This window comes from Sapajus apella, unplaced genomic scaffold (genome assembly GCF_009761245.1).
Source record: "Sapajus apella isolate SASKATOON/1434 unplaced genomic scaffold, GSC_monkey_1.0 scaffold3, whole genome shotgun sequence".
Classification (NCBI taxonomy): Eukaryota; Metazoa; Chordata; class Mammalia; order Primates; family Cebidae; genus Sapajus; species Sapajus apella.
In genome coordinates this window covers 250,441-276,474 of record NW_022436943.1, presented here as the reverse complement: position 1 = coordinate 276,474, position 26,034 = coordinate 250,441, and the positions used below count along the sequence as shown (strand labels likewise).

The window sequence follows — 26,034 nt, the reverse complement described above, 5'->3', positions numbered from 1 at the left end:
AAAATTAGGTTATCCTGGCTGGGCGTGGTGGCTCACACCTGTAATCCCAGCACTTTGGGAGGCTGAGGCAGGTGGATCACTTGAGGTCAGGAGTTGAGACCAGCCTGGCCAACATGGCAAAACCCTATCTCTATTAAAAATACAAAAATTAGCCAGGTGTGGTGGAATGTGCCTTTAGTCCCAGCTACTCTGGAGGCTGAGGCAGGAGAATCACTTGAACCTGGGAGGCAGAGGTTGCAGTGAGCCAAGATCACACCACTGTACTCTAGCCTGGGTGACAGAGCAAGACTGTGTCTCAAAAAATAAAAAATGAATAAATATAGGTTATCCTGCAATTCTGCCATTTATCTCCCTAGAAGGTAAAACTAGGTGGTTGAGAAGATACAGTAACAGGAGACGTATCAAAGTGATTTGAGTGTTGTAGAAAGTGGTAACTGAAAAACCCTTAAATCTAATTTATTAGAAGACAGGTTATATTTACTGAAGGGGGAGAGTCAATATGAGGCTTAGAAAAAGGGAGAGAAATAATTCATTGCCATGGTGGTTCACACCTATAAGCCCAGCACATTGGGAGGCCAAGGCAGGAGAATCCCTTGAGACCAGGAGTTCAAGACTAGCCTGGGCAACACAGTGAAACCCCATTTCTAAAAACAAATTAAAAAATTAACCAGATGTGATGGCATCTACCTGTAGTCTCAGCTACTCAGGAGGCTAGATAGGAGGATCGCTTCAGCCCAGAAGGTTGAGACTGCAGTGAGCTGTGATCTTGCCACTGTACTCCAGCCTGGATGACAGAGCAAGACCCTGTCTCAAAAAAAAAAAAAAAATTCATCAGTGTAGGACTGGGTGCAGCGGCTCACACCTGTAATCCCAGCACTTCAGGCGACTAGGAGTTTGAGACCAGCCTGGGCAACATAGCAAGATCCCCATCTCTACAAACAAAAAAAATTAGCTAGGTGAGGTGGTGAGTGCCTGTAGTCTCAGCTATTTGGGAGGCTGATGTGAGAGTATCTCTTGAGCCCAGGAATTGGAGGGTGCAGACAATTGCATCACTGAACTCCAGCCTGGGCAACAGAGACCCTGTCTCTATAATACAAATAATTTTAAAAAATTCGTCGGTGTAGCATTGGCATTGTCAAAAGGTGTGTCTGCCCTGACTGGTTTACTCAAAGATGTCCCCACGACTGGTTAGGGCTTCTAGCAGACAGCCATGCAGCAAACCATCATAACTGGACAGTGTTAGGCAGGGTACTGACCAGCTCCACCCATGGTGCTTCCAACTCAGACTTAGGATTTTACTTTGCTTCTGTGAGAACTTGTCTAGTGCACTCATTACACCTACGTATCCAGATTCTCTTCAAAGTTATATACTTGCTTTTGGCCAGGCGCAGTGGCTTACATCTGTAGTCCCAATACTTTGAGAGGCTGAGGTGGGCAGATCACTTGAGATCAGGAGTTCAAGACCAGCCTGGCCAACATGGTGAAACTCTGTACCTACTAAAAATACAAAAATTTAGGCCAGGTGCGGTGGCTCGCGCCGGTAATCCCAGCACTTTGGGAGGCCAAGGTGGGTAGATCACGAGGTCAGGAGTTTGAGACCAGACTGACCAACATGATGAACTCGTTTCTACTAAAACTACAAAAACTAGCCGGGCGTGGTGGTACACACCTGTAATCCCAGCTGCTCAGGAGGCTGAGGCAGGAGAATTGCTTGTACCTGGGAGGCAGACGTTGCAGTGAGCCAAGATAGTGCCATTGTACTCCAGCTTGGGCAACAGAGTGAGATGCCATCTCAAAAAAAAAAAAAAAAAATTAGCTAGACGTAGTGGTGTGTGCCGGTAATCCCATCTACTCAGGAGATTGACATGAGAATCGCTTGTACCCGGGAGGTGGAAGTTGTACTGAGATCTCACCACTGCACTCCAGCCTGGGTAAAACAACGAGACCTCGTCTCAAAAACAAAAAAACAAACAAACAAAAAAACCCCCAAAGTCATATACTTGCTTTAAATGAATAATCTGAGATGATTTTAAACCAAAAGAATAAGCAATTTTCTTTTTTTTTTTTTTGAGACGGAGTTTCGCTCTTGTTACCCAGGCTGGAGTGCAATGGCGCGATCTCGGCTCACCGCAACCTCTGCCTCCCGGTTTCAGGCAATTCTCCTGCCCCAGCCTCCTGAGTCGCTGGGATTACAGGCACGCGCCACCATGCCCAGCTAATTTTTTTGTAGTTTTAGTAGAGACGGGGTTTCACCATGTTGACCAGGATGGTCTCGATCTCTTGACCTCGTGATCCACCCGCCTCGGCCTCCCACAGTGCTGGGATTACAGGCTTGAGCCACCGTGCCCGGCCACAATTTTCAAAGTACTCTCCATAATATCTCTCACATAACCAAAGAGAGCATACTATAAACAAGTCATATTACTTGAGCTTATTTCATCTATGCACATCTTAGCATACCTGTTAGAGAAGATTCTAGATGTTTCCAATTAACCATTACATATCTAGTATCCATAGAAAAATGTCACCTACTAGTTTGTGTCAAAACTGTCAAATGATGCAGTCATACACATCCTTTAAACAATATATGGGGCTAGGTGCAGTGGCTCACACCTGTAGTCAGGAGTTTGAGACCAACCTAGCCAACATGGTGAAACCCCATCTCTACTAAAAATTCAAAAATTAGCCAGGCGTGGTGGGCACCTGTAATCCCAGCTACTCAGTAGGCTGAGGCAGGAGAATCACTTGAATCTGGGAGGCAACGGTTGCAGTGAGCAGAGATCATGCCATTGACTCCAGCCTGAGCAAGAGTGAGATTCCGTCTCAAAAAAAACCAAGATAAATGGTAGCCCAAAAAATGTCAGTTGTCTCATTCTGCTTTGCATCTCAAATCCTGCTATGAAGCTGGGTAGTTTCAAACAAACCATTGTGGGTTATGAACTATGTTATTTACCATATGTAACTACAGTCAATTCTTTTTACTCATAGCAGTTATGTTCTATGAAATCACCATGTGTCGGGCACTGCAGCTCACACCTGTAATCCCAACACTTTGGGAGCCTAAGGAGGGTGATCACCTGAGGTCAGGAGTTCAAGACAAGTTGGGCCAACATGGTGAAACCCTGTCTCTACCAAAAATAAAAAAATTAGCCAGGCACGGTGATGTGCACCTGTAATCCCAGCTACTCGGGAGACTGAGGCACAAGAATTGTTTGAACCTGGGAGACGGAGGTTGCAGTGAGCCAAGATCACACTATTGTACTCCAGCCTGGGCAACAAGAGCAAGACTCTTATCTCAAAAAAAAAAAAAAAAAAAAATCACCATGAACACTGATTTAGCAAATACAGGTTGAATATCCCTAATCCAAAAAGCTCCAAAACCGAAAACAAATTTTGAGTGCTGTCATGACACAAGCGGAAAATTCCACACCTGACTTCATGTGAAGGGTCACAGTCAAAACTGTTTTATGCACAAATTTACTGAAAATACTGTATAAAATTACGTGCAGGCTATAAGATGTGTATGAAATAAATTGTGTTTAGACTTGAGTCCCATCCCCAAGATCTCATTCTGTAAATGTAAATATTCCAAAATCCCAAGCTTTTCTGAAAAGGGATAATCAGCCTGTACTAAACTATTGCCCATAGGGGAAAGACAGGGTTAGGGTTAGGTTCCTGTAAGCCTGTGACATTTTCATCAATTAATACGTAGCCTTGTTTTATGTGTTTAAGATACCTTATTTTACATACATTACTGAACTCACAGCCAGTAACACTATAACTCATGTCAACCATGCCTGAAAAAACGTATCCCTAACACCCGTTTTCTCCAAAAAGCTCATCTCTTCCTTCTTGTGCTAAGGAACACTGGATATCACTTCTGCACTATGTTTGGGGGCCACTTTAAACAGCAAAATTCACCAACAAAAGGCACAAAAATGTCAAGAACATACCACTTGTGAGACCATGAAAGGTATACTCATCTGGAAGTGTGATGTCAGGTGACTCAAACTCTTTGCTGCTCTGTACATGTCTATGAAAGCAGCATGCACACTGATTTGAGGGTTACATATAAATTTCAGTGAATAGGCAAATTTGCAAATACAGAATCTGCAAATAATGATCAACTGTTTCCTTAATTCCTTGAAGAATCCAAGTCTACTCCCCACCTTATCTGTTGGCTCTGGCCAGTCACTTAAGTTTGCTACATTTGAAAAAGCAGACATTTTAAGAACAGACAACAAATAGAGTTCCAACCAGCTACCTAACATATAAAGCTGTGAAGCCAACGTGGCACTAGATTTTGGAACTAGTGGGTGAACTTTATAGATCTGACTCCAAGAGTCTCAAAGTAGCCAGCTCTTTTAAAATCTCAACCATTTTGTATTACAATTTTGAAAAATACGGTGTTTCTCTGCCTTAACACAATGAAGAAAATCTTTCAAAAGAAACTGTAATGAACCATCAGCCCCTGAGAGGGTATGTCTATCGTCAGGCAAAATACAAAATAACCAGAATGCCCACTGGATGCACTGTTCTATGCTACACGGTAAGAGGATGGAGTCTGTACCATCTTGGGTTTCCAAAGAGGAAGCCACAGTGAAATGAATTCTAGGTACAGAAGCATCACTAGGCCTCATCAGCAGGGAGGGCTGCCACTGTCACAAGCTAGGGTTTTGTTTAGATTTATTTAATCCCAAAGGTTAATAGAGTTGTTTCTTATTTAGCATGGAATAAGATAATCATGTTTAAATTTAGAAAGCTAATTTGGCCTGGTGCGGTGGCTCATGCCTGTAATCCCAGCACTTTGGGAGGCCAAGGTGGGCAGATCATGAGGTCAAGAGATCGAGATCATCCTGGCCAACATGGTGAAACCCCGTCTCTACTAAAATATGAATAATTAGCCGGGTGTGGTGGCACGCACCTGTGGTCCCAGCTACTTGGGAGGCTGAGGTGGAAGGCGGAAGTTGCAGTGAGCCGAGACGGTGCCACGGCACTCCAGCCTGGCAACAAAGCAAGACTCCATCTCAAAACAAAAAAAAAAAAAAAAGAAAAAAGAAAGAAAAAGAAACTCCGGCAGCAGTCCACAGAGAATGGGTTAGAAGTTAAAACTCAAAAGTGCAAATTGCCTGAGTTATCAGTTTTATGCAGATATTCTGTACCTCAGGCTAGATCTTCAAAATCCATCCTCCTAAAAGAACCCCTCATCTTTACCGAGTACTTTGGGTATTACACTAAAATTAAATCACAATCATCAACTACCAAATTAAATTAAAAACTTTACAAAAATAAGGTTTAAAAATAATCCTTTTAACACTTTAATATTAAAATTATACCAAAGCTATATTGTCTACATCCTCTTCAAGAGTAGCTGTCATTGTTTTAAATCATGTAAGAGTTTAAGCTAATCATCTCCTGGCCTAAAAACCTCAATATAATCATAAACCAGTGTGCCAGGCATGGTGGCTCATGCAGAAGGATCCCTTGAGCCCAGGAATTCGAAACCAGCCTGGGCAAAGTAGGGAGATCCCCATCTCTACACGCACCCCCCTACAAAAAAAAACCCATAAACTGGCTTATCTTTAAAAGTTGATGGGTGTGAGTCTCGTACATGAAATGTTAAGATCATGTTAACAAATATGGATTGGTTCAATCCATATGGAAACCTTAACTCATAAAATAAACTAGAGAAATTGTCTTGTGCCTTTTACATAAAACCAATAGACACCTTAAATTTACTTTAACAGTACATTTTTCATGAAAGATTCTTATGTCAGCTCAGCACCATTAAGATATTACCTATTTATGCATGGCAATTACAAAGACTGAAAAAAAGCAAAACCGTGCACTGTTTAAGGAATTTTTATTAAAGCAAGAATTTTATAATCCAAATTACGTTTCCTCGCTCAGTTTTCAATTCTGTTACTTAAAACAGAACTGATGTTTTGAGCTATTCCACAGTAAAGAATTACAAAATTAAAGAAAGGAATGCTTTAAATTTTTGTACTTTGCTGAAAATTCTTTTTCCCAGGGTCTATAAAACATTAATTTGTTTTTATATTTTACTATTTTTTTTTGTTTTTTTATTTTTAAATCAGTAAGTAATCTAGGACTAGCATTATGTTTGCTAGACCTGGCATTTGCTCGGTACATAAGGTTCAAAGTTTCCTTTCCTTTTTTTATTTATTTTATATTTTGCAATGTTTTTTTTCCATAATATTTAAGTTTTTCGATGTTTAGATATTTTTCTTCGGTGAAGCACAAGTTTCTTTTCATGGTCCCTGATCAATCTGTAAATGTTAAAAAAAAAAAAAAAAAATTAAGACCAGGACTATCACCTGTTAGCAGCAAATTAAAGCCCTTAGCCAAATCCAGTGTGGCTGCCTGTTTCTATCTATAGTTTTATTGGAACACAGCCATATCTTTCATTTGTATACATACTGCCTATGGTTGTTTTGACATGGTAACTAACACTGGAACAAGATCATTTCAGAGATAACATGGTCCTCAAAGCCCAAAATATTTCTATCTGGCCCTTTACAAAAAAGATTTGCCAATCCCTGGTCTTGATCCTGGATGCACAACTCAGTTTCTTGGGAATAATGAAAGACAGTAGTAGAGGCCCAAGGGCAACTATTTAGCACCACCCAATAAGGAAAGGTTTAACTATGAAAGCCAACTTGTGACAGGCCATTTAATATATATTACTGCAGAAAATCTGGCCAGACACGGTGGCTCACACCTGTAATCCCAACACTTTGGGAGGCCAAGGTGGGTGGATCACTGGAGGTCAGGAGTGCCTGGCCAACATGGCGAAACCTCGACTCTAGTAAAACATTACAAAAATTAGCTGGGCGTGGTGGCATGGGTCTGTAATTCCATCTGCCTGGGAGGCTGAGGTAGGAGAATTGTTTGAACCCAGGAGGTGGAGGCTGCAATGAGCCAAGATCACGCCATTGCACTCCAGCCTAGGCAACAGAGCAAGACTCCGTTTTGGGGGGAAAAAAAAAACAACCCTGGAAGTGCTGGGATTTTAAAAATCCAACAGTTAACGGGTAAAATTCCTTTAATTCCTCTATAGTTAGCTCTACTTTTCCTTGAAAAATTAGCAATACATTTAAATGAACTGAAATGATATTTTGCTATGTACATTTCAAAATGAGCATGAAGAAAACAAGCTTAAAACAACAAAGCAGAGGGAAAAGCTCACTTTAAACAGTTGGAACACCGGTGGCACTGTTAACGGCTTTCTGGGCAGCCTCTTTAGCTTGGTGCGCTTGTAGTACAGCTACAGCTTCATCGACCTAAAAAAGGGGAAAACAAAGATAAATTGGCTCAGAAGAGGAACGGTAATAGAGTTTCATATTGACAACACACCAATTCCCAACAAAGGTAAGCTTCTTCCCTCAGAAGAAAGTGTAAATTATTACATTAAACTATATTCAATTTTGAGTTCTATTACACCACTATTCTAGAATTATGAATCGCCCCCTTGTACTTCTCTTTCCTTGTCCTTGCCACACTCAAAAAATACTTCTTTCTCCACTAGAGAAAGCAGCAGCAGTTCAGAGTGTGGCTGTTGGAGCTGACTGGATTTGAAGCCAGGTTCTGTCACTTAACAGCTGTGTGAGCATTTGGCACATTTTTCAGCCTGTTTCAGTCTCCCTAGCTATAAAATGGGATAATAGCGCCACAAGTTATTATGCAGACTTTACAACTGTACATGGCTTACATATAACAGAAGTGTTAGGTAGAATTAAGACCCTATAAAAAGCCATGTAATAACCATGTAAGAGGCAACTGGATAAATGATAAATTTAAATCACCTTAGAACGGAGTGACTCTGGAGACTCAAGCATATGAAGAAGTTCTGAATTATCAATCTCCAACAACATGCCAGTGATTTTACCAGCAAGAGAAGGGTGCATGGCTTGAATAAGAGGAAACAGCCGTTCACCTAGGAACAAAACATTCAAAAACTCCCTTCAACAAAAAACCTTTTAACTGCCCTAAATTACCACTTCGGTATCGTGTCTTCATGGGAAGAACAGAGTAAAATCTGCCACAAGGCAATTTTTGACAAGGCATTTTTGACACTATTGATTTGTCAATTAAGCAACGTTACCATTAGGTTGTTAAATCAGTGTTTAGACAAAGTCACAAGTTTTCCTCTCATTTGCTTCAAATTCCTTCTTTCAAAAATGTAGTGGGTGTCCACAGTGAGTAATACCTTACTACCCTCTTCATTACCAACAATACATTTTCTTATTGGCTTTCCAGTGGTTTTAATTAGGCGGACCAACTTTGCTATCATAATAATTCATGCCAATTCAGATCAATTCCATTGACCTAGCTGCCAATTTTAGGTGCAAAGGGTACCTAAGTGATTCCTATATTTTCTAATCTCTCTGAATTGGCAAGGTGGGACAAAGGTACTTACCCAGCATTTGCTTTTGCTCTTGAGGAGGGGCAGATGCCAACATGGAAGCAGTCAAAGGTTCTTGACCTTGTACATGAACAGCAGGCTAGACAGAACAAGAGAACACGAAAGCGTAAAGCACAGAAAAAAAAAGCAAATACAAATAGTCATCAATGAACATCTGCTGAAATGGTAGACTTCCAGCGAAACATGAGGTAAGGAAGTTGAGTGAGTGAATTACAAAGAGGCCAAAGTAGTTACTATGTACTATATATCATAGCTACTTGTAAGTTGTTTTAGGCCAGGTATGGTGGCTCACACTTATAATCCTAGCATTTTGGGAGGCCACGACGGGCAGATCATTTGAGGTCAGGAGTTTGAGATACCAGCCTGGCCAACATGGCAAAACTCCGAGCTAAGACAGAGGCTGAGGTAGGAGAATTGGTTAACTAAAAAAAAGTAAATTTTGTTTTATATATAAAACACATATATGATCAAATGTGTATAACCACTTTTGATTAATTTCATTTTCTTTTTACCCAGAGTATTCTTTGGAATCACATTTTTATCATCATGTGTTGGCCTCTGGGTCAGTAAAAAAGTAAGCCCAATCTCCCAAAATAAACTTTCTTTCAACTACAAAGAAAGCTCTCAAACCACCCAAGTGATTCAGGATGTGGATTTCTGGTTGCTTGCCCTATTCTTAAAGCATAAGACATTTTACATACTGTCATATTAGCATGATGTTTCAGATAGCCTAAGCTCTCAAAAACCTATCATGCAACTATCTTCAATTTTTTTTTTTTTTTTTTTTCAGACAGAGTCTTGCTGTCACCCAGCAGGCATTATAGCTTGCTGTAACCTCAAACTCCCGGGCTCAAGCAATCCTCCTGCCTCAGCCTTCCTAGTAACTGGGACTACAGGCGTGTGCCACCTTGCCCAGCTAGTTTTCTTTATGGAGACAGGTTCCTGCTATATTGCCCAGGCTGGTCTCAAACTCCTGGTCTCAAGAAGCAATCTGCTGCCTCAGATTCCCTAAGTGCTAGGGTTACAGGTGTTAGCCACTGTGCCCTGCTTTCTTCACATCTTTGATTTCAACCAAGAAATGTGATTTTTATTGAGAAATCATTAAATCCATACCTGTTGCATTGTAACTTGTGGCTGTGCATTAAGATGTTGCTGAGGATTGCGAACTCCCGCAGCATATTTATACTGTGGAACGGTGCGGACAGCAGGAGTAGCTGCAGCAGCTGCAGCTGCAGGACGTGGACCCATTGTCTGTGTTGATGTGTTAGCTACAAGATAAGAATATTTTGTATTTTTATCTTGCTCTTTCAAATTGGTGATCAATTTTTAAAGGAAGGGTTAAGACTCACCAACACGCTGTGTTGACATGACTCGTGGAACCTGTGAAGAAGCTGGTCTCATAGTACTAAATGGTGGTCTAGGAGCAGCTGGGCGGATAGCACCGGGCATATTTTGGAATGCTGCATTTAAAGATTTGAATATACATTAACTGGGAAAATTTACTGAGTGAAAAGTGTTCATCCTGTTTTCTTCAATCTGAAGAGTAGAACTGACCAAATACAACCTTTTTTTTGTTTGTTTTTGAGACAGAGTTTCACTCCTGTTGCCCAGGCTGGAGTGCAATGCATGTTCTTGGCTCAATGCAACCTTTGCCTCCCAGGTTCAAGTAATTCTTCTGTCTCAGCCCCCCTAGTAGCTGGGATTACAGTCACGTGCCACCATGTCCAGCTAATTTTGTAATTTTAGTAGAGACAGGGTTTCTAAATGTTGGTCAGGCTGTTCTCAAACTCCTGACCTCAGGTGATTTGCCCGCCTTGGCCTCTCAAAGTGCTGGGATTACAGGCATGAGCCAACACACCTAGCCTATATAAACTTTTTTAAGCTGAGTCTTACACCTGCATTTCCCCAGACTCAGAGCATCATTAAGTAAACACATTAATTCATACATGGAGGAGTACTTATAAATATACCTGAAACATAATCATAAGATTCTAAGTGCTCCCAGCCTGGACAACATGGTGAAATCCCGTCTCTACAAATACTAAAAAAAATTAGCTGTGTGGTAGCATATACCTATAGTCCCAGCTACTCAGGAGGCTGAGGCAGGAGAATCACTTGAACCCGGGAGGTAAAGGCTGCAGTAAGCCAAGATCACGCCACTGCACTCCAGCCCGGAAGAGAGAGTGAGACTCTATCTAAAATATAAACTCTTAAGTGCTCTTGGAATATAACACGCTGTTCACAGTACAAGACTTAAAGTACCAGGACTCTGATTCTCATATACAGTTAGATGGCAAGACCTTTAAAACTACTGCCTAACAAAATATAAAACTGGCCAGGTGCCACAGCTCACGCCTGCAATCCCAACACTTTGGGAGGCCAAGATGGGTGGAACACCTGAGATCAGGAGTTTGAGACCAGCCTGGCCAGCACAGTGAAACCCAGTCTCTATTAATAATAAAAAAAGTTAGCTGGGCGTGGTGACAGGCACCTGCAATCCCAGCTATTCCGGAGGCTGAGGCAGGAAGAATCATTTGAACCTGGGAGGTGGAGGCTGCAGTGAGCCAAGATTGAACCACTGCACTACAGCCTGGGCAACAGAGCCAGGATCTGTCTCGGGAAAAAAAAAAAAAAAAAGAAATGAAGAGCTGTACCGATTCCCAAAACTTTTTTTTTTAAAAGGGAAATCAAACTAGTGTAGACATTACTATCTAAGTGAAAGGAATGGTAAAGCATGGTTTTTAAATGCTATAAAAATGAACATCCATAACCACAAATTATGTGAAATGCAACAGTTAACCTAACATTGACAAAGAGCTGATTTGCCCAATGTGTATTTTTAACTCAATCCCCGACCTTAATTAAAAGAAAAAAGACTTACGATGAGGTCTGGCACCCTGAGCAGTCCAGCGAGGACTTGGTCTTAGTTGAGCAATTTGGCTAGGAGGATAGTATGCAGCACGGTTCTGAGTCTGCAGAGGAAAAAAGGCATGAGTTTATTCATTGAAGATAAAAGCAAACAATGCAACAAATTATATGTTCTTTTTCAAAACATTTACCAGGCCTTCACACTCAAGCATTTTTTCCAACTCAATCATAATCACATTTCTTAATGTTTTTTATATTGGAGACTGGGGGGCACAAAAAAACACTAGAAATGACCAAATATGAAAAAACCTCCATGGTTCTGGTTCCCTCCTAAAACCTACCTGTGGGATAGCTGCCATGAAGTAACCTGAAGGAGGTGCTGGCTGGTAGGGGTTGATTACAGGGTTGGGCACAGCTCGTACACTTGCCATTCTCTGCATATACTGGTTAGTGAGGTGAGCCTGGCGCTCTTCTTTGCGCTGAGCTAAAGCTACATACAATGGCTTTGTGGCCACAATTCTACCGTTCATTTCTGTAACTGCTTTAGTAGCTTCTTCTGGAGAGGAGAAACATACAAAACCAAACCCTTTGCTGCGACCACCCTCCATCATAACCTATTAAGAGAAAAAAAAAAGTTAATGCAATGGAAGAATGAGGCAAGAAAAAGAGCATTACCATTTAGACAATTATAAATCACTGAATCAAATAACTGAACACTGTTAATGCGTAATCATCTCGTATTCACTGAGTTCACGATTTTTCCTTAATATCCAAGTATTAAGTGCAACAACTTTTAAAGATTTTAGACATTGAATTTGATTGGATTTTCAATATTAAAATTTAATTATCTAATAATTCAAGCTGACAAGATGTTTAACTACGCCTTTGAGAAAAAAGTAGTTGAATCTTACAATACCCACATCTTAGTTTTCACATTCAAGAGTAGAGGATCCATAAATATTATGGTATAAACAATACTCAAGAGGAAGCTTCTTCTAAAATTGATTGCAAAGACCTTTAAAATGAGCAATGAAGACTTGCAAAGAACCACTTGCTAGGCCAGCAATATATATAAGCATGTTATAAAACTAAATTAACAGTATGCAAGTGGCAGAGGAACAAACGCAATAAACAGAGTCCAGAAATATACCCACACAATTATGGGAATTCGGTGTGTTAAAGTTAACATTTTAAAGTAGTGGGGAAATAAAGAACTTTGGGCTACTCAATATATGACATACTCGGACAAATAAAAAAATTAAGGTAGAACAACTCTTGTATTCACATTACACTGAAAAAACCTTAAATCGCAGGTAGATTCTGAATCTGAACATAAAATGTAGAAACAGAGAGAAAGCCTTTCTAAGACAAGAACAAAAAAACCACACATCACAAGTGAAGTCTAAAAAGGGAAAACTCTGAAGAAAATATTTCCAATATCAAACTAATGTTTGGCCTGGTGCAATGGCTCATGCTTGTAATCTTAGTACTTTTGGGAGGCCGAGGCAGGTGGATCACCTAGAGTGAGAGTTTGAGACTAGCCTGGCCAACATGGCGAAACCCCATCTCTATTAAAAACACAAAAATTAGATGGGTGTGGTGGTGGGCACCTATAATCCCAGCTACTCAGAAGGCTAAGGCAGGAAAATTGCCTGAACCCAAAGGGTGGAGAGGTTGCAGTGAGCTAAGATCACGCTGCTTCACTTAAAGCGAAACTCCGTCTCAAAAAACAAACAAACAAACAAATGTTCCCTAAATCAATATAAAGACAGACAAACCCAATATAAAAATACACAAAGAAAAGGTGAAACTAGTAAACACATGAAAGTGTACCACTAAATTTTTTTTAAAAGTCCACATTTGGAGAGAAGAAATACTAGTTTCTACCTAACTGACAAATCTGTTTAGACCAGCAGAAATTTGTTCATCCATTTTGGACAATTTGGTTGTCTCAATTTTGAATACACATTACCACTAGACAGGAATTCCAGTTCTAGAAATTTAGATGCAAGACGCATTGCAGCAATAAATTTTAACACTGGAAATAAATATGCAAAGCAACCCAAATGTTTCGATACAGGTACAGTAAAATTATGGTGGGGGTATGTGTATACATCATGAATATTCAGCCCTTGATTTAAAAACTACCAGAAATAAATATGTATCCAGATCTGACTTTAAGTGAAAAGGCAATCAGAATATGTGCAGTATGACCCCGTTTTCTAAAATCTGTTGTGTTTGAACAGTATGGAAAATTCAGGATACCCAAACCCAACTCCCTCTGCAGACCGAAAATGAAGAATGGAGCAGTCACCTTTCAATTTATACCCTTGTCTTAATTGATAAATGTTTTTTTCAGCAAACATTATTAAATTAACATAATGACCTCCTCCTCCAGAATAAGTTCTTGCCAACTTTTTCTCCTCCCTGAAAACAGTGAGTGATGTAATCCACAAAGGACTTTCAAAAAAACTTAATAGGCTGGGCCCAGTGGCTCATGCCTATAATCCTGGCACTTTGGGAGCCTAAGGCAGGTGGATCACTTGAACCCAGATCACTTGAAGCCACAAGTTTGAGATCAGCCTGGGGAAAATGGTGAAACCCTGTCTCTACCAAAAATACAAAAATTAGTCAGTCTCATAACCCTGTCTCTAAATAAAACTTTTAAAAAGACTTAATAAAAGATTCTCATTTGAAAATCATGCTGGCCAGACGATCACTTGAGACCATAACATAGGGAGACCTTGTCTCCACAAAAAACTTAAAAGAATTTGCTGGGTTAGGCCAGTCCCTGAGGTGGGAGGATCGCTTACCAGGGGTGGCCAACCTTTTGGATTCCCTGGGCCACACTGAAGAATCATTATGGTGGGCCGCACACAAAATACACTAACGATAAAGCTGATCAGCTTAAAAAATGTAAAATTGGCAGGGTGCAGTGGCTCACGTCTATAATGCCAGCACTTTGGGAGGGTGAGATGGGCGAATCACAAAGTCAGGAGTTCCAAGACCAGCACGGTCAACATGATGAAACCCCTTCTCTACTGAAAATACAAAAAATTAGCTAGGCATAGTGGAGGGCATCTGCAATCCCAGCTGGAAAGCTGAGGCGGGAGAATCACTTGAACTCCAGAGGAGAAGGTTGCAGTGAGGCGAGATCGCGTCACTGTATTCAGCCTGGGTGACAGAGCCAGAGTCCATCTCCCAAAAAAAAAAAAAAAAAACTCTTCATAAGATCAAGACTGTGTTGGGCTGCATTAAAAGCAGTCTTGGGCCGCATGTGACCTGCAAGCAGTGGGTTGGACAAGCTTGGCTTAAGCCCAGAAGAGGCTGAGGCTGCAGTGAGCTGTGATTGTGCCATGCCACTGCACTCCAACCTGGGCAACATAGTGAGATCCTATCTCAAGAAACAGAAAAACACGCATGCTTCATACATTCAAAATAAACTGATATACAACACTAAAACAACTTTTAGGGAACACACTGAAGATGAAAACTTTCAGGAATAAATTTAACCATACTGCAAGTACTCGTACAAAAGCAGTCTGAAACACAAGACAACCATGGCACTTGAATTTTACTTGTACTAATCCACCTTTCCTCTAACACTTCCTCACTCTCACAGAAGCTTCCTTGGACTTGCCAGGAAAAGCTGACTAGAAAGGCCAGCCACAGCGTCATTCCAGCTGAGTTGTAATTTTTCCTATGTACCATTCTCCCACCCCAGCAAAATTACATATGCACAAAACTTCACATACAGAGGAACTCTTGGCCCACAGACACTAGAGAAAAACATCCAGAAGTTCTTAAATCAACATTTCAGAATCTGTACCAGAATACTACTGTTTGTTTCTTAAATCTCTGACTTCAAGCAAAAGGAAATATGATCTCTATCCTTACTGCTAGGGGGCAGGAGAAGGACCTGGGGTTTGACTATCTAGAATGAATTGTAAAAAAGAACAGATCAGAACTATAGTAACGATTAATAAATTGCTTTCTTTAACCAGTAAAGTAACTAGTTGTTGGAATAGGGCAAATCATGTGAGAGTAACAATGGTCAAACATACCCTTCCCTAGCAAAGGGTTCAGAACTTACCATTTACAAGTTAACCATTAGGCCACAACTACTTCAAATGTGAATATAAGTTTTAGAAGTAATGAAGCAAACACCTCTCTAGTGGCTGTATTAAAATGCAAAATTTTATACATATATCCACATGCATGAATTTTTATATACATATATCCACATGCATGAATCTCAAAAAAATACACCATATGCTCTCTTACCTTTGCACTAGTGATTGTACCAAATGGAGAAAACTCTTTACGGAGACGTTCATCATCAATACCATCATCAAGATTTTTCACATAAAGATTAACACCCTAAAAAGAAGAAAAGAAAATTATAGAAAAAGAAAACCGTGGTTGTACCTAAGCATATCTCCTATTATTTTATCCCATGTTTCTTCTCCTATCCCCTCTCAAACCCTCCAGTTACCTGGCAGTAACTGAAATGAACGTAAAATAGGATTCCTCATCCCTGTCTTATTTTGCTTGTTCAATTAAAAATGAACCTGGTATCTGGTGATCCTATCTTGCTTCATCTGTTCAAATTTGCGTTTAAGTTCCGTCTGCCGTTCCACCTTTTTCTGAGCTCGACCAACATAAATTTGTTTCCCATTGAGCTCCTTTCCATTCATCTCATCCACAGCCTTCCAAAAACAAACAAACAAAAAAAATCACAAAAACTTTTCATTAAAAGTTCATTAACAGTTAAAATGAATTTGTTAAGTCACAAAAGCTGTTCCAAAACCTCAAGGTTTTGGGCCAATATAAGCTACCAATTTATGCTCTCAAAGCTAATGCATAAAATGCAAATAACTGAAAATATAAAAACATGTAAAATAGTACGTACATTAACTTCAACACAAGAACAACTCAAATTTGTACCTCCTTCCTCCTGAATACAAACCACTTACTTTCTGTGCATCTTCATGCCTTTCAAAGCTTACAAATCCAAATCCTTTGGATTTTCCACTTTCATCAGTCATTACTTTCACACTTAAAGCAGGCCCTAAAAAATTGTTTTAAGTAAATCAATGATATTCCTTATAACATTTACGTTATACATTTCAAATCTCAACATACAAAAACAAAGTCATTTAAAAAATGAGATAAAAAAATTTCAAAACTCTGTAAATTGATTCCTCCCTCCCAGCCTTCTATGCCCCAGGTAGATGTACTTTTCTACTTGAAGATTCTTTATTATTAAGAAAGTTAATACCTTCTTCTCTCCCCTGGATTCCTCCTCCTATTGAAGTAAGAATCCTTTCTCCCCTTTTCTTCTCTAAAGATACTATCTCATTCCATTGCCCAGACTAGAATGTAGTGGCATAATGAATATCTCACTTTAACCTCAATTCCTGGGCTCAAGTGATCCTCCTGCCTCAACTTCCCAAGTAGCTGGGACTAAAGGCCAACATACCACCTTGCCTGGCTAATTTATTCTTTGTAGAGACAGGATCTTGCTATGTTGCCCAAGCTGATCTCAAACTTGTGGCTTCAAGTGATCTTCCTTCCTTGACCTCCCTAAACGCTGGGGTTACAGGTATGAGTCACTGTGCCAGACCAATTTGATTTTCTTTATATTAAGAAACAAGCATTTATTAAGCTTTGGACCACCTTCAATAGGGAGTGGAGGGAATACATGGTTGGACTCTTTGCTAAGACAGGTGATTTAGGAATTTGAAACACAGAAAGAAAAAAATTAAAAAAAAAAAAAAAAAAAAAAAAAAGACACAGGTGAATTACCTGGAGGAAGAAGCATTTATTTCTGAAGACATGTTTTCCCCCAACTCCCTCTAAAGTGAGAGACAGGTAACTGAGGCAAGCGGTATCTCAGGCAAGTGGGGCAGAAAAGGTTAAAAATCACATTCAATTACAGAAATTTAGAAGGTGTATGGGCAAAGTCAGATTTTCTTCTGAATGTGCCTCTCTTCTGAGGCCAAAGTCAAGAAAATATCTGATATATTTACATATTTGTGGTCAACTTATATAGCATTATTCATGGGGTAGGTAGTCAACATCAACTTTTAGAAATAGCTTTTTTTTTTTAAAGATGGAGTTTCACCATCATGGCCAGGCTGGTAGTGAACTCCTGACCTCAGGTGATCCGCCCACCTTGGCCTCCCAAAGTGCTGAGATTACTGCACCTAGCCCAGAAAATAGCTTCTAATTAAAAGATGTTGAGAAGCACAACAGCTGATGTAAAAGGCAGTAGCTAAAGACAATTTGGGGTGAGATGTGAAACATGATATCACCTTCTACATTTTATATTATCTTTGTGCAAAATGGTATTTTTTTGCTTAAGTAGTGGAGGGCTCAATGTGGCATGCTAGCATGACATTAAGGTATTAGATTTCCTGGCTGGGTGCAATGGCTCACATCTGTAATCCCAGCACCTTGGGAGGCCAGGGTAGGTGGATCACTTGAGGTCAGGAGTTCGAGACTAGCCTGGCCATCATGGTGAAACCCTGTGTCTACTAAAAATATAAAAATTAGCCAGGCAAGGTGGCACACGCCTGTAATCCCAGCTACTTGAGGTGGAAGTAGGAAAATCATTTGAGCCCAGGAGGCAGAGGTTACAGTGAGTGAAGATGGCAACACTGCACTCCAGCCTGGGTGACGGGGGCGGTCTTGTCAAAAAAAATAAGCAATGTACTAGATTTCCTATTTTATTATTTGACATACTAAAAAAAGCAAGCCACCTCTAAGTTCAACAAAAAACGCAAAGGGTGAGGTCAAGCAAATCATCTGCATGTACATTTAAAATTTTTTTAATCTGTTACACCCCTACCTAAACTAAGACTGGTTTGTGTTTCATTAGTTTCAAGTTTTATGAAGTTATTTTTCAATGCAGGAAATAAGTATTTTAAATCCCAAGGCAGTATCACTGAAAAATCTGGATGGATTCTTTGCTTCATCTCTGAAAGTCATTGTTTTAAACTGCACAAACACGATGTTACTTAGACTCGCCAGCTTTACTGTCCTATGAGACTGCATTCCACCATAGGCTGGCTGTGTCAAATGTATGCCTCTGATGGCATGGGGTTTCTAATTGCATGCATATATACATATGTGTGTATATATGTACACACATATATATATATACATAGCACAATAAGGTATGACCGAGTAGTTCAGATTTTTAAATATTTAACTACAGATGTAGTTAAATATTTAAAAATCTGAACTACTCGGTCATACCTTATTGTGCTAATCTAATGCTATTAACCTTTAACATGGATAGAATTCTATTTATTTGCATTATACTACTTTGTAGTATAATAGATGGCCAGTAGCTTAATTCAAATAACCACAAATATTTTTAAAGTACCATTTAAGTCTAATTTTATTGACTTTTTAAATATAAAGTACTAGCTAAAATTAACATTGATAATTCAAACTGTGTGTGTAGAAATTTAATTCAGACACATTACCAAACTTGCCAAAGAGATCCTTAAGGCGCTCATCATCCATGTCTTCTCCAAAATTCTTGATGTAAACATTGGTGAACTCTTTTGCCCTAGCTCCAAGTTCAGCTTCTCTTTCTTTACGAGACTTAAATCGTCCAACAAATCTAGTAAAATATACAGGGACTATAAAATTAGATTCTATTCTATGATGTTCAGCTCAATTAAGCCTCTAGGTTGGTTTTCTTATTGTTGCTGAGAATATTCAGAATCTCTAATAAAAAGCGCACTACAAAATAGAAATAGGGCTATAATTTAAGATATGACACCATGACATATATAAACCTCTTAACTATAATCACAAAAAAAGAAACATTTCTTTTAATATATGTTACTCTCTTCTCTAGCTAACCTAAGGTTAAAGGGATGACACCCATCAATATAAATGAGTGGAAATGTATGTGTACCATGCCAATAAAAAGACCTCTATCAAATTAAAAACCTTTCACTGCTGTCATTTCGAAGTGGCCCTTATGCTTTCTCTGCCATCTCCTAGAATAAAAATTTAAACTTCCCAATCCTTTAACATAGAACAGCCCGCTTAAGTGTACATTTTCAACAAAATGACACTAAAACTCAATTTTTCCTTGTATTAGTAATTCAGAACAAGTATCACTAGGCCAGGAACAGTGGTTCACACCTGTAATCCAAACACTTTAGGAGGCCAAGGTGGGACAATCACTGGAGGCCCGGAATTCGAGATCAGCCTGGCCAACATGGTGAAACTCCATCTCTACTAAAAATACAAAAATTAGCTGGGTGTAGGGGTACACGCCTGTAATCCCAGCTACTTGGGAGGCTAAAGCATGAGAATCGCTTAAACCCAGCAGGCGGAGGTTGCAGTAAGCTGAGATTGCACCACTGCACTCCAGCCTGGGCAACAGAACGAGACCACGTCTTAAATAAAAAACAAACAAACAAACAAAAAAAAAAAACAAGGATCACCGAAGGAAAAAAAGGTAGCACATGTGTCACAGCATAATTTAATAGGCAGCAAAGGAGAAGGAAAAACCATCTTCCATAATCTCATCCTAATCATCTAAATCTCCTTATCTCTAAACTACCTTTGGAACTAAAAAGTAAAATAAAAATAATTTACTTTTTGCCCCACAAAATATGGTTGATCTTCACCATGCTGTTAGTTTCATAAATGTTCTCAATGGGAGCTTATTTTATTGTGAGCATCACTTTCTGCTTTGTTAATAATGCTGCAACTTTTTAAGAGACATGCTCTTGCTATTTTGCCCTGGCTGGAGTTTAACAGCTATTCACAGCCCACTAGAGCCTTGGCACAAGCATCCTGCCTCAGCTTACCAGTAGCTGGGAATAAAGGCACACTGCAGTAAAGCTGTAACTTTATGAAAGACACTGTGTGTTTGTGCTTAGGACAGTTATAAATTTCCAAAAGGGTTATATCAAAACAGCAGTATATCATTCTTTCCTGGATCCTGCCAGTGTAGGGCTTGTTTTCTTTCTTCCTAAAGCACTGCTGACAAGCATTTGTGAGTTCTATAATGCTGTATGTCTCTCAATTTAAAGACTACCTATAAGAATTAGCTTTGGTAAAGATTGCTCATTATTGAGGAGTTGCTGGTTTTCTTACTGACTTGTATGGGCGTTACAAGGTCTTTCTTTAATCATAGAATTGACTTAGATCTTAATGCATCTAACACACATTCAAGAGTTATGTAGTTCTCTTAAGAACCAAATCTAATGTGCATACCATCATTGCCATTTACACAGCAACAAGAATGCACAGATCATTTACATGCACAAATCATGACCTTACTGCTGAAATCTGCCTAGATTCAGTGTAATCCACCGGCATTAGGGATAAAAAGATTTAAGATTTGCCATTCCTTTGACAAATCAGAAAAATTGTTTTTGCAGAAACATCTCAGCAGCAGGAAAAAAAATCTGTGAACTAGTAGAAACAGCCTTATGCAAAAGGTTTTCAGTGACATTAACTTTAAAACTTACAACTTTTAAAAATTAGTATATTTCAAGAAAAATTAAGTATACTTCAGGACAGATAAACCCTGAAAACCTGATTTAATTCTACTTATTTTTATACTTCCATCAATAAATTGCAGCAGTATCAGCAGAAAGCGTGGGCTCTGAATTCATACTGGGTGTACATCCCAGATCATATGTATTAACAGTACATAAAAGCAAATTATTTTGAGTTTTCTCACCTATAAAATGAACTAATTTTACCACTACCTCAGGAATTATGAACATTAGGTTTGTCTGGATTCGTAATTTTTCACTAATGCACTCATTTTGAAAAACCTTCATATTCCTGTTTACCTATCTTCTGTTTTCCTTTTGGTTTGAATGTTGATCAATTACATTAAGCCTGTTATTTGTATGTTATACTTAATGTGTAGAAAATTCAATTATAAAATCAAGATTAGCTTATTAATCTTCACTCTTGAATACAACTATATTAACTTTTCTTTTTTGTTGTTAATCTTTAAAATATTTTTATTCTTTTATCTTATGTGTATCTAACTTTTCTCTGACAAAATATATTAACTTTTAAAATGAATGGATTTGGAACTATTAAAAATAAGATTCTAGATATTTATACTTACACTTTGCGATCATTTAGGAGCATTCCATTCATTTTTTCAATAGCTCTTTCAGCTGCTTCCTGCGTCTCAAAGTGTACAAATCCATAGCCCTTGGAACCATTTTCATCACAAACCACCTAGGGAAAAACGCATACCTGTTTTTCTTTATTTGGTATTGATTTAACATTTGTTAGTGTTGAGAGACAATCTGTTAGCCACCTAACCTGGGTATTTGTGAAATAAAGATATCCATTACAGCATAGCTCCTATTTCAAGCACTAAACTAAAAGTAGCTCAACAATGTAAACATGTTTACCGGACATTTTTTGGCTTACCTTACATGAAAGGATGTTACCAAAAGCAGAAAATGTATCATACAATGCTTTATTATCAATGGATTTGTCCAGATTTTTAATGAATATGTTGCCCACTCCACTTTTTCGAAGTGATGGATCACGCTGAGACCACATGATGCGTACTGGCTTGCCCTTTATAACATCAAAATTCATGGTGTCCAAAGCACGCTCCGCTGCAGGAAAGACATTTTCAGAGTCAATATTAGTTCAAAATTTTTGCTGGTTACTTAACATTATATAAACTAGGTGAGTGGAGTGGGTGGACACATGGTCTCACAGTTTACACTTCCTCTTTAAGCTTCAAGATGGCTAGGCCTTTCAAGTATCACATACTGGTGTGTGACCTAAGTTGTAGAAAGCAAAGACAAACACCCGAAGCCTAAAAAATTCTCATATATAAAAAGATGCTATATTGCCAATAATTAATGAATTCTTGAAGTAATCTCTTGCCTTAATTGCCATGAAATCTAAAAGGATCTTTTGTTCCTAGTTAACATAAAATCCAGATTCCTTCACATACAATCTGTTTAATGAGGAATATAAAAGACATTATTAGCAATAGATTTTTCCACAAGCTGAATGTAGTTTACAGATTTAAATATTTTAACTTCTTCCCAACTACTTCCTAAAATTGGTCATTTCATTGCTAATGACTAACAATATTATACGAAAACTAGTCCATTTCCTAAAAAACGAAAGTTTCTGAATTATCAGGGGAAGGGGAGATTTCAAGTGATTCATGGCACAACTTCCTATTACCCTATAAAAAAATGAAAGGCTAGACCAAGATTTGAATCATGCTTTCAAAAGCTAAAGTTGGACATACCTGGTTTCATAATCACAGAATTTCAAAAACATTAGGTCTGCAATATTCAGAAATCACTATTAACGTTTTCTTGACACATAAAATCAATTTCACCTTAGATCACTGATTTACTTAACAACTGATTTAGTTATTTCTGAATAGTGCTAGAAAATTTCAAAATTTACAATTTCAGGGTCTATGAAGGACTGAATTATTATGCATACCTGGTACCACTAAAGGCTCTAAATGAAAAAACACATCCTTAAGTAAAGAGTAGTCCTGGAAGAGAGGTAAACGGTCCCTTTTTAAGGCCTGAAACAATTTCTACAAATTCCATGCCAATATACATTTGAAATTATTGACAGGATGAATTTTCCAGTCACCTGCTTTTTTTTAATGAAAGTTCCAGCTTTTAGAATATAGCGATAATCAGCTGTTAGCTCATTATCAATTGACCACACCTACTCAGCTTCCCTAGTTTTTTTTTTTTAGCTGACTTTGCTTCAGCTATTTTTCAATGAGTCACCTCTTCAGATGAAGTTGAATAATGGTCACTTTCAGAAACTGTTCTGCCTATCAGTATAGCAATAAGTTTTATTTAAAAAATAAGAACAAGAAAGCCACTTAAATAATTAATTGGAAGGATGGTAAATTGTACATACAGAAACTAGATAAAATGGAAAATGTAAACCTACCATCTTCTTCTGAGTACTTAGGTACTTAGGGTACTGGTCTACTGATACAGACTGATAATATATATTGTACACTCTAACCTCGACAACCTGAAGTTTAACTTTTCGAATCCCAAGAAATTTAAAAATTGTTTTTTGGATTTAAATACGTTAAGCTGAGGAAGAGTAACACTTTCAAGTTATCATTTTATGGTCTCTAGAATTCATTCACATTTTCTCTCCGACTACTCAGATTGTGATAACTTGCCCCAAAGTTATCTACCCCCATCTGACAAGCATTGACACATCCTGCCTAAAGTTGACAAGAATTGTTAAGAAGTGACATTTGGAGTTACTGCTTACAGAGCAAAAAAGGGCAGGAAACCTGCAGTGCAGTTTTACAACTTCTGACTGTTGTCACTCAATATTTTGCTTCCAAAATCAGTATGAATTTTACACAGTCAAGAGCTGATCAGTAACCAAAGTTCTACTGAATGAACGGAATAGAAGTTTAAATTCCACCCTTAAGGCTTTCCTACTAAAATAAAAATGAATTCTTCGTATTCCAATTATTTGACACCTATTCAAGCAGCTGGACTGTAGGGGGAAAAAGGTAAAATTGGGCTGTAAAATGGAATGAAGCTGACTTCTCAAAGCCAATTGATCTAAAATCCTAACAACTCAACAGACCATAGATATTATTTACAAAATTGTGTTTTGTTAACTGTTTAACTTCAAAATAAAAGCACAGTTAGCTGCATTCCCCCAAAAATTTCAAGCTCAATTTAATCTCCGTTATTTGTACTCAGTCATTTCCCAAGATTTACAAGTATCATGGGCCACTTTTAAAAATAAGAGAAACTTTAACTACTTGAGTGCTACAGATAAGAATGGTTAGTTGGTATTACACTAAAGTAACATTTTATAGCCAAAACTGGCTAATCTATTCTATAAAGAAAAATCCCTCAAAACGACGGGAACTATTTCAGAAGGTAACAAATAATACACTTGAAAACTGTCAGTATTGTGAATCTAAGATAAAATTTGACTAAAGACGGTTTAAGTTGCCTGAGAAAACTGGCCTTCAAAATGGTTAGAACCTACATCCCTTCCTCCTCCCCTGCCCTTTTAATGTTAGGAAATGCTTCACCTAGGGGAAACCCCCAATGCAATGTCTCCGGTAAATTCCATTGCTACCTCCATCAGTCACTGATGAGTTCTGGAGAGTGGACTCACAAGCCTGAGGACCACCACACCACACATTGTCACCGGAACTTTATTCTAAGGCCTGGTGGCTCCCCCAGGCGACTGGGCCAGGAGCAGGAGCAGGCCTCGGGCCTGCGAGGTTACAGGGTTCAACACGTGGTATTTTTCGAGCACCGAATCGCACTTCCTCCCCAGGATAGGGGGCCAGCAGGAGCTCCGGGTGGTGGGAGCGCCTCCACCTCTTAGTCGCGAAGGGAGCTCGGCGCTTGACGCCCCAGAATCCCAGGGCCACTGGCGGGAGCGCCGCGAAACAACCGAATCTCACCCACCCTCCCGGCGCGTCATCACCCTAAAGTTTGAGAGCGTCTGAGGCCGAGAAAATGGTCGCAAAGCAAAGGAGGAAGTAGCCGGGCGTGCGGCTGCCGGCAGCGTGGGTCCCCGCAGGCTCCCGGAAGGCGGCTCCGGGAGCCCCGGCGCCTTCCCGCCGGCCGTCGCGGGGTGACATGCCCTCCCGCCCCCCGCCCCGGGCCCGCCGGCCTACCCCGCCCGCCGACACCGCCCGAGCCTCATGGCCGCTCGGCCGCCCGCCCGCACGCTGAACCCGGCGCTCACCGTCAGCCGGCTGCTGGAAGTTCACATACGCGTAGCCCAAGGAGCGGCGGGTGATCATGTCCCTGCAGACCCGGATGGAAAGGATGGGCCCGGCCGGGCTGAACTTCTCGTAGAGCATCGCCTCGGTCACGTCGGGGTGGAGGTCCCCCACGTAGAGCGAGGCCATGGGGTAGCTGGGGGCGCTAGGGTTCATCTCGGCACGGCTGCCCGCAGGGCCACAGGCCGCGACCTTTCCGTGAGAAGAAGAGAGCGAGTGCCGGGGCCGGGGGCCGGAGCCGGGGGGAGGGGAGCGGGGGCAAGCGCAGAGGGACAAAAATCAACCGGAATCGAAAACTACTCAACGGCCGCAGAACTGGGTCGATCCGCTGCCGCCGACTGCCGGCTGCGGGCGGGGAGCGAGGGTGGCGATGTCGGGTCCAGGCAGCGGGAAGGCCTCGGTCTCTTGGTTCCTTCTTGGAGCTGCTGCGGGGCCGCGGGCGGGCGGGTCGGTCTCCGCTGCTTCACCGGGTTATTTTATAAAAGAGGAAGAAAAAAAATAAAAGTCTCCGGCGGGGGAGACGCGGAATTTTTGTAAATTTTTTTGGGTTTTTTTAAAGATTTTTTTAGATTTTTTTTGGATTTTTTAATAATAAATGTGTGTTCCGAGCCCGGAGCACACACTCCGCACTCTCAGCACTAACCGCCGGGGAGAAGGGGAAGCACCGCCTCCTGTACCCTCTACTTATACCCCCCGCCGCACTTGCCCCGCCCCTGCGCGTCTGACGCCAGGGCCCTACGCGAGCGTCAGCGGCGGCGGAGGAGGAGACGCGGAGACGAGGGGGAGGAGGGAAGAGAAAACAGGAGGAGAAAAGAGCAGAGAGGAAGGGAGAGGTGGCGGCGGCGGCGGAGGCTGTGGTGTGGGGGTGGGGCCGGGACGGATGGGCGGGGCTTTTGCGCACGCGCCGCGGCCCGGGAAGCAAGCTCGA

The 26,034-nt window shown here is 40.2% G+C and overlaps 1 protein-coding gene across 2 annotated transcripts; it reads right to left on the bottom strand.

Annotated features, from left to right (window-relative positions):
- Nucleotides 1–5,846: 5,846 nt before the first annotated feature.
- Nucleotides 5,847–25,765, bottom strand: PABPC1 (poly(A) binding protein cytoplasmic 1). 2 transcript variants are annotated; one of them, XM_032247968.1, is made up of 15 exons: nucleotides 25,070–25,765; nucleotides 21,755–21,948; nucleotides 21,441–21,556; nucleotides 18,811–18,950; nucleotides 16,291–16,385; nucleotides 15,886–16,023; nucleotides 15,599–15,694; nucleotides 11,656–11,928; nucleotides 11,328–11,418; nucleotides 9,796–9,906; nucleotides 9,560–9,714; nucleotides 8,441–8,525; nucleotides 7,827–7,957; nucleotides 7,211–7,304; nucleotides 5,847–6,290 (listed from the first exon to the last, which is right to left on the bottom strand). In XM_032247968.1, exons 1-14 carry the CDS (start codon nucleotides 25,260–25,262, stop codon nucleotides 7,212–7,214), a joined length of 1,911 nt encoding a protein of 636 aa, XP_032103859.1. In that variant the 5' UTR covers nucleotides 25,263–25,765; the 3' UTR covers nucleotides 5,847–6,290; nucleotide 7,211. The 2 variants fall into 2 exon arrangements, with proteins under 2 accessions (XP_032103859.1, XP_032103864.1); XM_032247973.1 differs by lacking the exon at nucleotides 5,847–6,290 and having other exon boundaries at nucleotides 7,049–7,304; nucleotides 25,070–25,296.
- Nucleotides 25,766–26,034: the final 269 nt, after the last annotated feature.

Bases quoted from the DNA above. Each gene is read 5' to 3' on its own strand.
- PABPC1 (XM_032247968.1), bottom strand. From the start codon at position 25,262: ATGAACCCTAGCGCCCCCAGCTACCCCATGGCCTCGCTCTACGTGGGG. The intron at 21,557-21,754 runs GTAAGCCAAAAA...GTTTTTCCCTAG, and splicing joins GTAACATCCTTTCATGTAAG to GTGGTTTGTGATGAAAATGG. The intron at 16,024-16,290 runs GTAAGTGGTTTG...TGTTTTTGGAAG, and splicing joins GGCATGAAGATGCACAGAAA to GCTGTGGATGAGATGAATGG.